Source organism: Lethenteron reissneri, chromosome 51 (genome assembly GCF_015708825.2).
Source record: "Lethenteron reissneri isolate LAM-NWPU_2019-01 chromosome 51, ASM1570882v1, whole genome shotgun sequence".
NCBI lineage: Eukaryota > Metazoa > Chordata > Hyperoartia > Petromyzontiformes > Petromyzontidae > Lethenteron > Lethenteron reissneri.
In genome coordinates this window covers 2,353,509-2,367,751 of record NC_083829.1, presented here as the reverse complement: position 1 = coordinate 2,367,751, position 14,243 = coordinate 2,353,509, and the positions used below count along the sequence as shown (strand labels likewise).

Below are 14,243 nucleotides of genomic sequence, written 5' to 3'. Positions count from 1 at the left end.
GTGCTGTAAGTGACACAAATACACAGACAAAGATCCCCCTTACAACCTCAGCAGACCGTTGGGGCAAGTGCTGCAAGCGACACAAATACACAGACAAAGAACCCCCGTATAGCCTCAACATGCCTTTGGGGCAAGTGCTGCAAGCGACACGCGCGCACGCGCTCACTGCTGGACTCACGCAGCTCGTCGAAGTGCGTGTCTATGCCGTTCAGCCCCGGCACGGAGCACACGATCCGGGCCTTGAGGAACGTGGTCCACTTGTTGACGAGGCTTCGCTGCCCACCCACGTCGTTCTGCACGGAAGCGTAGAAGCACTTTGTTAAGGCACGGGAGTGTGGGCTCCGTGTTAACACGTGTGATGAGAGTGTAGGCACCGTGTTAACACGTGGCAGGGGAGTGGGCTCCGTGTTAGCACGTGGCAGGGGAGTGGGCACCGTGTTAGCACGTGGCAGGGGAGTGGGCACCGTGTTAACACGTGGCAGGGGAGTGGGCACCGTGTGAACACGTGTGATGGGAGTGGAGGCTACAACGTTATTTTTGCACAGACGTCCAGTAGGGCACGGGGCAGAGGGGAGGGGGAGGTCAGCGACAAACGCTCGCGAGAGCCCTCGAGTGACGGGCGCGGGGTCGTCACCTTGCACACGCGAGCCACGCGCGTGTAGATCGCCTTGTCCTTGCCCCCCGTCTCCACGGCGACCTCGCGGAAGAAGAAGTACACCTTGTCGTCGTCGGGGCTGCTCGTCTCGGGGATGGCGAACGCTCCCACGAACTTGGGCTCTAAGCGGCGCGAACACCCCGAGACGCGGCTTGAGACAGCGACGAGGGCACAAGCGCTGCGATCGACGCACAGGGATCTCGGCGAGAGGGAATTCCGGCGAGCCCCTCTACGGGGTGTTTTTGGCCTACTCTTCCACGCTGGCCGGACCTCGTGGAAGAGGTGGGGGTGGCAGCACCTTAACCCACGGGCGGATCGTTGGTGTCCCGATGTACACTGCTGGTTCGGGTACAGGCGTCGTTTTAGCTGCCGCGCCTGGAGATCGAACAGGCGACCTCGCGGCTGCAAGTCCATCGGTGCTGACCCCAGGGGGTCGGCCACCAAAACAACAAGAACCATTTTTGTTTTTCAATTGGGTAAAAAAAACCCCTCAATATTTCAAGAGCCACAATGTTTTTTTTCTTCTCACGTGAACGCGAGACGGTGGCCCTGAATAAAATAACGTCACGAGGCAGTCGTCAAAGAGCCGCTGGTTGCCGAGCCCCTGTGCTGACCGATACGCAGAGGCAGCAGCCAAATAGTCGGCACTTAAGGGACACAATTGTCTCACGTCAGGCCTGGTATTTTATGGATATTCACCGTAGCAAATATGACGATAATTTTGTTGTTGTGGTTGTTTTTGTTTTTGTTAATCTCGGGCCCTGTTTAGAAGTTTGAAATGTTGGCACCACCTCACATGAAGATATTTTTCAATCCACCACTGGCATATACATCCACACCTGCGATTATCACGGTTGGTTTACGTACGGTGCGAAAGAAGTCCAACATACGTACGTATGTACATGCATAGCCCTTTCTCAATCCACTGCTAGATGAGGGCCTCCCCGACCTGTGCGGGTCGTGGGAGTCTTTTGACCATCATCACGAGTGTTGTGAACGTGTTATTATTTATCAACGCCGCGTTCCACACAGTTTGCAATCTTGATTTGAAGCTTTCGTGACTGCAGGAATCCATCCTCTTTGGTTCTTTCGGTAAAGTCACGTGGGTAGACTTTACCGACAGAACCAAAGAGTACAATTTGAAATGCCCAGCGTGGCAACAAATAACCAAGCACTGACCGGAGGGTCACAGCTCTTGCATCCGGACAAATGACGGCTTACCCAACAACACAGGCCCTCCTTGACAATGATGCACTCCTAACAACAATGACCATCGCTGCGAAAACAAAGTTGACCTCAGCGAGGCTCGCACGAAGGTCAATCGTCGGGTCATGTTTTTGTTGCAAACATCCCCCCGGGAATCTGTTTTACATTTTTTTTAGCCCGGGATTGCATCATCTAACCCAAACATACATTAAAAATAATACAACAACTTCCCTGTCTATGATTGGAGGGGGAAATTGTCAGCGGTGGGGGGTGGGGGTAGGGGGGGATGGGGGGTGGGGGGATCGGGGGGGGGGGGGTGATGGAGAGGACATAGCAGAGCAGCCAAACACCATGGAGCCGTGCGGATCTTAAAGCGTGGCTTTAAAAATAATCTCACCGTGCCGGTCCGTACTAAGAACGGGCCCAGCACGGCCTGAGTCTGAGTTCAAATGTGCCATGAGAACGCCGCGCAAAAGTCTCCATCGTGACAGGCAACACCAGTGGAGTGCTGCTCGTTCGCACGGAGCAGCGATAGGGACGGGGGTTGAACGTTTCCTCTCGCGCTCCTGACCGTTGAGCCAAAGTTTCTCGTGCTGCTCCGTGCGGATGGCCGAGCGGTCCGGCCACTGGCTGAGAAATCTGGCGAAGGCGACGTCCTTCCCCATGAAGTCCCACGCGGCCGCAGAGAAGAGCTTCTCGTCTGCGGAGAATCATGCACGCGCACGCACACACGCAGTGCACGCACACACGCACGCGCACACACGCACGCACGCACGCGCATGCACACACGCACGCACACACACACGCACACACACGCACGCAAACACGCGCACGCACACAGACGCACACACGCACGCACGCACACACGCACACACACGCACGCACACACGCACGCACACACGCACGCGCATGCACACACGCACGCACACACGCACGCACACACGCACACACGCACGCACACACGCACGCACACACACGCACACGCGCACGCACACACGCACGCGCACGCACACACACACACGAATCTCGCGGTCTGCCGTCTTGGATTGCAAAAACGCACGCATGGGGGCATTGAACGTTGAGTCAATGGGCATGCAGGCACAAGGGATTCATATTCCAGCAGGGGTCTCATCCACTTAACAGTTTGTAAAGGCTACAGGGGAATATTTGTACGTGCACTTATACATACAGATGGTTGACGGGAGCGGGCAGCATCTGTTTGGACATGACTCTCTGCTGATGTTAGCCGAGGACCATACTTCGTCATGTTGGTCAGTACAGATTGGTGAAGGCGAGGTCAAAATCTGGTTCAGATATCCCTCACCAGGCCCAAGAAACGAACTCAGGTGGGCGGCTTCACATCGCAGTGCGACAACCGCTGCGCCACCACTCCACGGCACGAATGAGCGGCTCAAACCGCGCGCATTTGTGAGCGGTCCCCACCGGCCATGATGGACGCTGAGGGCTGGAGGGGGTCAAAGGGACACTTCCCCAGACCAGGCTCCAGGCTGTGCGGCTCCAGTCGGAACACGGGATCCTGGGAGGAGAGGGAGGGGAGGGAGGGGAGGGGGTTTATGTTGGGTTCATATGGGAGGTGGATGGATGGCTCAGGCAGACGCTGCTGTTCAGTATGGCACGGTGTGCTCATTGTCATCATCGACATTATCGTTGTCTTCATAGTAATCATTTTCGTTGTCATTTGTCGTTGTCGTCATCATTGTCATCATCATCATCATCACTGCCACTAGTCTCATCATTGTCATGAACACTGTCACAAGTGTGATCTTTATCATGATCACTGCCACTAGTCTCATCATTATCATCATTATTATCGTTGTATTCGACATCATCATCGTCTTCGTCATGATTATCAACAATCGTTAAACGTTCCCAATGCACAGCCCCTCGGAGCACGTTTGGAGGGGTCTGCCGTGAACCAGTGATGTGAGCTGTGCGAGAGTAAAAATGTGTCAAAAGAAAAAACAGAACGGAAATGTTTCGCTCTAAAATAAACGTAAAGAGATCATCTGAATAACAAAGAATCAGGAGCAGTGAAATAAGGATGAACTTGTTAAAACAAAACAAAAAATGGCATTAGGTTTCAGGCAACATTTTAAATAGTTAATGACAAGAAGTAACCGGGTCGATCAGGGGTCAGAACGCTGAGCCGTTACCTCTGAGAAATCTGGGCAGCCACCCGCGATGAAACCGTGTTCTCAAGCGGACTGCGTTCATGGTCTCAAGCCGTCAACTATTTGATTGCACCAAACTAATATAATTACATTAATATTTCTTTCACCTAATCCGGCTTTTTACATCTCTGAGAATGAGCAAACTGATTGCAGCGCTCAGGAGACTGTGGCCCTCGTGTGGATACTCTCCCTTCTATGCCTCTTTCCAGGCTGCACCGCGTGTCATTTGGCACGATGTCCGACGTTCGACTCCACATCCTGGGAGCTTCTTCAGCAACGTAAGAATTCGTGTTGTTTTTTTACCACCCCAGCACGTGGAAGGAAACGTCGAACAACTGCGCGGTACAATCCTAAGACAGAGCGGAGAGCTATGTACGCACATATGTTGAACTTCTTTCGCACCGTACCTAGCCAACAGCGTTAATCAGGGGTGCGGGTGGAGGAGAACAAACCATACACACAAAGCGGTTCTCAAGAATTGAGTTTTCATTTCAAAATAAAAGTCCCCTTGTCGTATTGCGCTGCCCCGGTTGCTGTACCTCCACCTTCTGCCCGAGGTTGACGTAGGCGCAGATGGGATTGTACGCCCCGGTGCCGCACACGTACAGGTGCGTGCGGTTGTACGGCTGCAGGACGCGTACGAAGTTTGCACACTCCGTCTGAAATGAGAACAATTTTACACGCGCGATGTTGCGCGCGTTGCCGTATGCGAGCAGCAAAGTGGGTAGGTGCGTGATGAATCGCTATCTTTTCCCTTGGGTTCAATGACTCTAAATGCGCATTATCTTGTCGGCTGTCAGAATTCTAAGCAAGGTTGAGCCAAGTTGGCACTTGGGTTGGGTGACCACCGCCCGGGTTTTTGACGGGTTTGGTAAGCCACGAGATGTGGTCACAATATGTTGGGAGCCGAATGCCACCCCCCCCCCCCCGTAAGTTTGTGAATTCTCTGTGGCTACTCCGGCTTCCTACCACATGCCCAACACGTGTGAATGGAATTTGGCCAAAGATCCGAATTCAGCACGTGCTTGAAAAAAAACAACAGTTCTGAGACTCTGGAAGGATTTTCTGGGAAAATAAATGGCATTAAATTTAATTACTTGGATATGCGAGGTTATTTCTGTAGAACAAACATAAAACAAAAACATTTAATATTTGTAAGATTGTACATCGGCATGTATATTTATTTGATTCATTAGCTAATAAAATAACAGCATGTTCGCTCGAATTAAAACAACTCAAACCTTTGCACATTATATCGGACTTTAATCTCCCAATGTTACCCGGTAATTTATTTTCAGGAGGTTGAAATTCCTTCTGAGCTTTCATTTTACATTTTAAGTTTCCCCGGTGAAGCAACTCACAAAGGGGTTCTTGCCAGCGTGGCGACACATCTCAGACTTGTCTCTTGAAGGTGGCCAATAAATCTGGAAGAAATGAAACGCATTTTATTTTGCACGCGATCGGCCTGCAACGTGAAGCAAGGCCATCTAAAGTTGATGATCGATTATTCGGCACTGCGCAATTATCCGGCTGCTTCCAACGTTATCCGGTGGTCTTGAGCAGATCCGGCAAAACCGCTACAAAGGCTGAAACCAGTCCGGCGATCGGCATAACGTGTGTTACAAAGAAAGTAGCTATGCTTGATTTAATAGTGTATACGCTACATTATACACTACATACAACTTATAAAATGAAGCACATGCATCACCCTATGCAGAGTCTGCGAGATTGGAGTGGTAAGTACGGTAAACACAGTAACTTTTTTTAAAGGAGGATTTAAATTATTGCCTATTTGTATGCTTATTTATGTCAATTTCATATCGTAAACAAAATGAAAACACTAAACAAATAACAACACCTAAAAACACAATGTCATGCATAGAATGTGAAAAAATAAGCAATTTTAAATAACGTTGATGAGTGATAATCGATGACCTACTGTTGATAATAGATGATCGACTGTATGTTGAAAATCGATGGTATACTGCAGTGACCATGGTGTTTACACGGAGCGGGTGTACATTTGCCAGTGTGAATTTGTTCATCATCATTGTCAACTGGTCCACAGAAACATGTTCGACTGCGATATTTCACTTCGTCGTGAAAAAAAAAATACAAATTGAACCGCACGTTTTATGAAAGATCGCCAGCGTCCACTTAGCCAGCATCTTATTTTGTAAGAATGTAGTAAGCAAAAGGGGGGGAGGGGGGGGGTTGGCACACGCTGAACAATTTTCAAACGCGCACACAGCAGCACACGTTTATCCTCAAACAAATCAACTTCAGTGAATATTTTAAAAACTTTAGAAACTCCTTTTTTGTTTTCCACATAATGCACTAGCTTGATACAAGGTGGTTTGGGCTGTTGCCGTTCTTTATTATTACTGCTAATCCTACATAGTACACTAGCATAATATGGCTTTGAGACCCCGACCGCCTACACATTCCACAAGGAGTGACTAATCCCATATCTGCATTTGTCATCAATATGCTAAATTCCTCTGTTGATGTGTAAACTCATTTGTCAAGGCGCTCTCCTCCTCCCACCCAGCTTAAAATACGCTGCCAAGCTTAGCAGTGTTCATTGGGACGCTGTCTTTCCGACAGCTCTGTTTCTTCACCTGAGGACGGCTGCTTGCGTTGTGGCCGAAACGTCGTGCGAATTATATTTAATAATGTAAATTTTATTTTATTTTATTATTTCCCTTCTACGTGACTTTACCGAAAGAACCAAGAATATGAATCCCTGCAGTCACGAAAGCTTTAAATCGAAACTTCAGTGAACGTACATCAATCTCAAAATTATATTTGGAATGCACGCAGTTTCACGGTTTTGCGATTGTATCATACGGCCGCCTGCAGTGAACGCGCGATACAATGAAAAAAAACGCACGCTCAATTATGTACGTGTTGACTTTGCAAACAAAAATAACTGAGCTCATTTTTACCGAGGGGCTGTGCCACGTCAAATTGTGCAAACAAAGAAGAATTTCTGGGGCGATTTCATAAAAAACAAACCAAGCCCCCCCCCCACCTCTCTCTCTCTCACAGAAAATGACAAAGAGACCCCGTACAGCCTGAACAGACTGTTGGTGCAAGCGCTGTTCGCGAATAGCACCGATGAAGACTACAGGCACTGTGACACACGAGTGGTTCGGTGGCCAACACCCCAGTGGCGACGTTTACACACCGCACTCATTTGAGGCTGAGCCGACGTAGGGGAATGCCCAGGACCGGTTCAGATAATCGTCACTGGGTGTTGGTGGCCGTGAGCGGGAATCGAATTCGGGTGGCCACACGAGACACGCACACACGAGACGCGCACACACGAGACGCACACTTTTAGCGGTAATTAAAAAAAACATCTTGCTGGGCGCTGCCAAGTTTGAGCAGGGAGAGGCATCGTCGCACGCGGGGGCAGGGGCGGTCACGGCGATGCATGCAGCTCCCTTTTCACACCGGAATATTTCACACCGCTGGAAAGAGAAGTTCGCTCCGTGATGGCGCGGGGCTGGGGGGTGCTGACCGACGGTGAAATTTGACGGCGTAAAGATGGCCCAGCCACACACACACACCTCTCTCACTACGAAGTTCACCGGGGTCTCGTAATCGCAGCCACGGCGAGGCCTGCGCTTTAACAATTAGCCGCGTCGATCTGCTCCCAGGCTCGAGGGCTCGTTATAGTTCGAGGGAGGAGAAACACACACACGCAAAAAAAAACCCAAACATGTTTTGGGAATGTGGCGTCCGAAGCCATTAGTGCATACCAGTAGTGTCCGCCCGTACGTGCGTGTGTGTGTGTTAGAGTGTTTAAGACTTGTGCGAATGCGTGTGTGAAGTGAATGTTCTAAAATAAACACACGTGCGCACGCATCTACGTGAGCGCGCGTCCGATTCGATTCTGTGTGCCCGGTTAAGACGTTTTGTGTGTGTGTGTGTCCAGAGCAAGGGTCACTGTTGTGGTTGTCTTAATTAGGCCGTGCTTCGCTGATTGGGCTGTGTAGACAGGGTCGCAATGACGCAGGGGTTTCATGGGCTGCAGATCGGAGGCTCCGTTCGGCTTTGTAACTATCGAAGAGCAAGTCTGCGGCGCGACAACACGTCCTGAGAGCGCCACTTGTGGCAATCAAAACATCCGTGGTATCGCGACGCGCGCTACAACCTCGAGTGGCGTGCCGAAATGACAACAGTGGCGCCCGCTTTAATTGTTCGATCGGGGATTGTGCAGTTTCGCGTAACGCATTTCAGAACGCCTGACGCACAGCGCGAGATTAACAGCGACTGCAAGCGTTTGGCTTCGGGCACGGGTGGAGGTAAAAACCGTTTTTAAGTGAAGGAAATTAATATCCCCCAAATACAAAAGAGGGAGCGACACCCCTCCCCCCCCGACGCCCAATCCCATAACAGCCCCGCCTCCCCCATCATCGAACTGAACCGGGCCCCGTTGTCTAGACTCGAGACGCCGTGCGCCTACCAGCCCACGGCGCGCGATGACTCCGCCTGCACGTGTGGAGGTTTACTCTGGGATCTCTGGTTCCCCCCCCCCCCACGTGCAAATTTACTGCAAACGACCAAAAAACATCCCCAAGCAAGAGCAGCCCGGGCCTGCCCCCCCCCTCGCACGAGTCTTGAGTGGTCGTCGTCCGAGGCTTTTTCCTCTGGGCAAACAAACTAATCACATCAACTCATTCTCGTTACGTCGTGAGAACATTCGAATAGCCACTGTGGCACAGAGGTGTACACATCCACCCGCCCCACCACCACCACCCTCACTCTTGTAACGCGCCACGGAAGGTATCCGCAGACCGCGCGGAACTTGCGGGGCTTGTGGGGCTTGCGGGGCTTGCTCTCCCCACATGCCTGGTGAACATGGGATGGATCCCGCGCCAATGTGTACGTTGAAAATACGAACCTCGCCCCCCCCTACCTCCTCTGCCGCGATGCGCGTTGTGACGAGCCTAGTGGATTGTTTCATTTCAAATTAAACATTTAAAATGTTGCCACTATGGCAATCGCAATGGCCCAGCTGGGATGAGCACGTTGGTCAAATTGTTCTTCTCGTCATCACCTCGGTCCATCATCAATGTCCATCATCAATGGGCATTGGGATCCTAGGATGGAATGCGAATTATAAATTTGAATTATTATATTACGAAATAGGTGCTACTTTGTGTATTTCAAATGTAATAGTTTAGGGGGCCCCAATTTTGTTAATCGATTCCTGTTCCTTGACTGTTTCACCACCAACAATAGCCCGATGCCAAACACTCTGTTGTTGTTGTTGTTGTTGTTCACCCCTTGGTTGTTTCACATGAGCACGGTTGGCTACATACGGTGTGAAAGAAGTTAAAACGCACGTACATGAAGTGTGATATGCGAATTGCAAAACGTAACTCAGAGTTAAAATGAATTTAACTGGTCGTGACACACGTGGTCATGCTATGGCTTTAATGATCAAATAACACTATAGGATGCGTCACCGCTGCTCATTATAATCGTCACGATCCATGGGCAGATAGCCCCGTAGATGTCCACTGCATATATCATTTGTTTCCAATTTGCGATATGTCTTATGCAACGTGCTCAAGTAGTGGCCACGTCTTTCTGGCACCAATCTTTTCTGTCGTCGTCGTCAGGCCATTCTCTGTTGCGTCTTTCCGGTTCCTTAACATTTTTCTGAACAACACACATGTTTAATTGTCGTGTAGTTGTCCATCCTCGACATATGTGTCCAAACAGTGCCTCATCACTGCAACATTTGCCCAAGACATTATGAGGCAATATATATAAACTATTTAAATTGAGGGACCTTGCAGCCACGACCTTACTGGACATGTGTCAAAAAGAGCTTCAGAGCTCATCGGATTCCTCCTCCGGCAGTCGAGATAAAGATTGTGATTTTGAGCCGTGCACACAACGGTGGCATTTCAACAATAATCATCATCATCGTCGCCGCCGCCGTCATCATCATCATCGTCCGGCCGGGGTGGTTGGCACCTTCTTAGGCGCGCGGTTGAGGTTGTCCAGCTGGAGCATGTAGAGGTGGTCCCGCGCACCCACAATCAGCCGCCCCCGGTCCTCGTCCACAACCATCTCGCGGAACTCGGAGCTTTCCATCGCCAGGGCCAGCACCAGCGAGCTGTTGGTCGCCTGCAGCTCTGCGTCGTTGGGGTGGTGGGGCAGGGGGCGATGGAGTGGGGGAGGGGGCGAGGGGGAGAGGGGGGTCATAAATATCGTCCAGCATTGATGGCACATAAATATCAAAGAGAAGCGTGGAGAAATAAAGATGACCACCACACCTATCCCAAAACGCTCGCCACCCTCCCCCAGGTCCTGCAGACATGCGACCTCCAAGATCTACCGTGACAGCCTCTCACGATCTGGCCCCAGGTCTTCACCTTGGTGACCGCTGCCTGGGTAAGCGGACCTCCTCCTTCCTGCGTGCGTGACTTGCCCAACACATGCATCTTCTCTTTTTTGTTACTCTCCAAAAATGCCGATTTACAGCGTGGACAGATGCGTGCTTTGAATTACATTCCCGAAACAGAAATGAGTGTTTGTAACCTTGGTCCAAAAAAGAAAGGACCGTGTCACTCTGCGTCCGTAAGCTGCCGCCCCACCGGTCGATTAATTAATATTAACGATTAGCAACGCCCGTTCCGGCCCACGGAGCGTGATGCAGGAGATGGAGCAATGGCAGGGGCTCGCTCGCGATATGCCTGGTGGATCGCTACATTGCAGAACTGAAGGAGGCATGGGTGGTCGGCTTGGCGAATGATTCGTCCAGCAGTGGGTTGATCACGGCTGATGATGATGATGATGGGGGACATCCTGGGTTTGAATATGGGCAACCGACCGTGATGATGCTGGGCTCTCAATTTGTCGAGGGGTGATGATCTCAGCCCAGTCGTCTTTGACTATGTGTAATTATAAAATTGCCAGAGAGGGTAAAACTTGATCTTAATTTTGATACTGGGAAAAAAAATGTCCCGTGATATAAACGCATTACTTTACGGGGTTGTTTTTACTTGAGCAAACTCCAACACTGCGGGCTATTTTCTCTCTCAAGTCCATTGCCATATGGGGAGATACGACTCCCAGTATGGATAATGGGTAATTGAAGGGACTTTATAATTGGTTTGTGTCATGTCAACATCCAAAAAAAACAAATTCTCTCACATGGGGTGGGTGCGGTGTTTTCCGTGGCATTTCTGAATGGAAATGTCTTGCGTTGCTTGAATGGTTCATGATATGGCACGAGTGGTACAACTGGAATATAATTGTTTTTTTTTAAATGCAAGATACAACAATAAAATTACTCTGATCAGTGACACTGTTGTCAAAAAATTCACATGATCGAAAATTTCGGGTAAAATTCCAAGATATTTATTTGAAGCACTCTTTAAAACATTCTCAGCCCTTTAAAAATGTACGTCCGCTCGCTTTTAAGCGGAAGTCAGCGCGGGGTTTGTTTCCTATAAAAGAGGGAACTAAAACAAAACTGCTGTCTGACATACCAGCCATGACTGACGGAACATAGATCAAGAATAGAAAGAGCGATTAATCCAAGGATAAAAACAACAAAGATCGGAACGAAATAAAACGAAGGGTTGATCTACGCCCGACCGCTGCCGCGAATCTGTCCTCAGAACGTGAGGGCCCTGAGATTAACGGCGAGGGGAAATACGCGGCCTTGCAGACGTTGATAAAGAACAGATCCCCGTGGGTGTGTGTGGGGTTGCCATGTGCCATGCTGCTCTCTTGAGATCAAAGGACGAGGAGGGAGGAGGAGGAAGAAGAGGAGGGAAAGACGGGGAAGGAAACCTCCTCTACATCACGGGGCTCGTCCCCTGCACGAGCCTGGGAGTCGCATACGTGTCGAGCGGAGAATAGGAGACGGAGAATAGGAGACGGAGAATGGAAAACAAAAAATATGAGACAGAAAATAGGGAATAGAGAATGTGAGACAGATAATAGGGAATAGAGAATGTGAGACAGAAAATAGGGAATAGAGAATGTGAGACAGAAAATAGGGAATAGAGAATGTGAGACAGATAATAGGAAATGAAGAAGAGGAGACAGAGAATAGGAAATGGAGAATTGGAGACAGAATAGCATTTGTTATAAAGGGGCCCTAAATAAAACAAACTAAAAAAGATTTTAACACACAATGTGTAACTTGCATAGTAAAGTTACTGGATTTTTTCATTTGTTATACAGCCAGATAATACGGCAAATCGCTAACTTTGAACACCCAGTCGTTCATAAAAGTTGAAGGCGGTATAGTACTCTAGTAATAGAGCAAGTGCAGAATCACTGAACCGGAATTGATAGCTTGAGAGCATTTAGCGCGGGGCCCTTGAAAGTGCGGGGCCCGTAGCATTTGCAGCTACTTCTGCTACTGCGATGATCCGGCACTGCCCACCCACCCCACCGCCTCCTTCGCCGTGCCAGCGAGAAGAAGCCTGCGGCTGTGTGAATGGACGGCGGTGCAAATTGCAGCGGTGGTTGGGGAGCAAAAAAAAATACAAAGAGAGACGTGACATGGGAAAGGCGGCGGCGCGGGCGGGAGTGGCGGTCTGTTGAGGTCTTCCTCTCCTTCTTTCGTGCGGCTGCTGATGTTGTAGATGAGCAGCCGACGGCTGCAATTGTGGCACTGAGGTGGCCGGAGCGGCGGGCGTTGTCTCGTCGCGACGTCTCCCTTCCCCGTATTTGTGGATCGGGAAGGGGGGGGCATTGCGTTGTGTTACGGTCTCTGCTGGATGACCACAGTCGCACACCGCCCGGAGAGTTTATTTATTTGTTGTCCACATTGAGGCATCAGCGTATCCGCATCTACTTGCCGCCATGGTTTTGTGCGGTGGATGCGATTTTGGGTGGACTATGAGGTCGTTGAGTGATTTTTTTAGGGCCCTTTATACATTTAAACGATGAAATTAATCACGCGGCTTCTGGGGTGGGGGGAGGAGAATGGCCTCGACTAGGGTGAGCTCTAGAGAGCACCCCCACCCAGTTGAAGGTATTTTTTGGCCTACTCTTCCACGCTGGCCGGATGTCTTTTAGGAAGTGGGAATACTCGTGGGAGTACCCAAACTTGACCCCAACACACGCGACCTGTCGGATCGACTGCGGTGCACCAATTTGTTATCCTGCTGGGTGGACTGAGGCAAGGGGATTTCAACTAAAGCTAAACATTGTTTAATTTAATTTTACCAGCTAAGGCCCACTGAGCGGTCTGGCCACAAATGATAGCTCAATAAAGTGGCTTATCACGTGGAAATTTATAGCAGACCCCAAATGCTCTAGAAGCGCGTTTCTAAATGTGGAGAGAAAAACCGGAGGACCCGCAGAAAAACCACGCAATCATGGGGAGAGACACGCAAACTCCAAATATACAGCATGCGTCAGGCTCGGGATCAAACCCCCGATCTCCTGTATACCAGGCGAGGTAGTCAAAATCTCGTCATTATGGCGCCATAATTGAGGAAAGCTGCATCAACGTTTCAACTGCCACACCAGGAGATCACAGCGGCGGCGGCGAGGGTTGTCCGTTTAGTTGACAAAATAAAATCCCACGAATCGATGGACCTTCTTGAACGAAATATTTTCTGAGGAGGGGAAAAAACCCTAGACCGGTTTAGACCTCTCTGAGTGCCATCAGCAGGGTGTGTGAACCGCTTAGCAAATGCTGCCAGGGTCACGTGATGTTCTAGTGAAGAGCCATCAGTGAGGGAGGCCATTCAGAGCAGTCCAGAAAAAAACCAGTACAAAATCTGTCTACACTGCCTTGCCAGACTGTGGGTTTATACATTATCCAATTAAACACACAAACAAGCATGAACATGATTACGCAGACAAAATAAACAACTCGATCCTGCTTGTTTTGATTCTGTTCGGGACAATCGGCCAAGGCGGCCACGTCACGATGTTGTGCTCTGTGATTGCTGTTGTTATTGTCTGAGCATCCCCCCATGTCAACTTGGTCTGAGATGAGATACGTGGTGCGCGTGTAAGCGTCAGCACTGGGGAGACAAAGGTGGGCGAGCGAGCGTGGCGTGCTGTTAGGTGCTCATGAACAGCACTTGCCCCCAGTGGTCTGAACGAGGCTATACGGGTGCTCTTTGTCTCTGTAATGAAGAGTGGCTCAGAAACTCCATTCACTCGATCCCTCCTTCCCCCCTTGCCTCCTC

General features: G+C 50.0%; 1 protein-coding gene across 2 annotated transcripts in view; it reads right to left on the bottom strand.

Annotated features, from left to right (window-relative positions):
- LOC133355403 (semaphorin-3D-like) overlaps positions 1 to 14,243 on the bottom strand; it is a 119,222-nt gene that overhangs the window by 28,608 nt on the left and 76,371 nt on the right. For both annotated transcript variants that reach the window (XM_061572676.1, XM_061572677.1), the window contains exons 3-9: positions 10,051 to 10,211; positions 5,415 to 5,477; positions 4,593 to 4,712; positions 3,305 to 3,398; positions 2,433 to 2,561; positions 635 to 777; positions 179 to 293 (exon numbers count right to left, since the gene is read on the bottom strand). In XM_061572676.1, the coding sequence (XP_061428660.1) occupies positions 179 to 293; positions 635 to 777; positions 2,433 to 2,561; positions 3,305 to 3,398; positions 4,593 to 4,712; positions 5,415 to 5,477; positions 10,051 to 10,211 (825 nt within the window). The remainder of the gene's footprint in view (positions 1 to 178; positions 294 to 634; positions 778 to 2,432; positions 2,562 to 3,304; positions 3,399 to 4,592; positions 4,713 to 5,414; positions 5,478 to 10,050; positions 10,212 to 14,243) is intronic.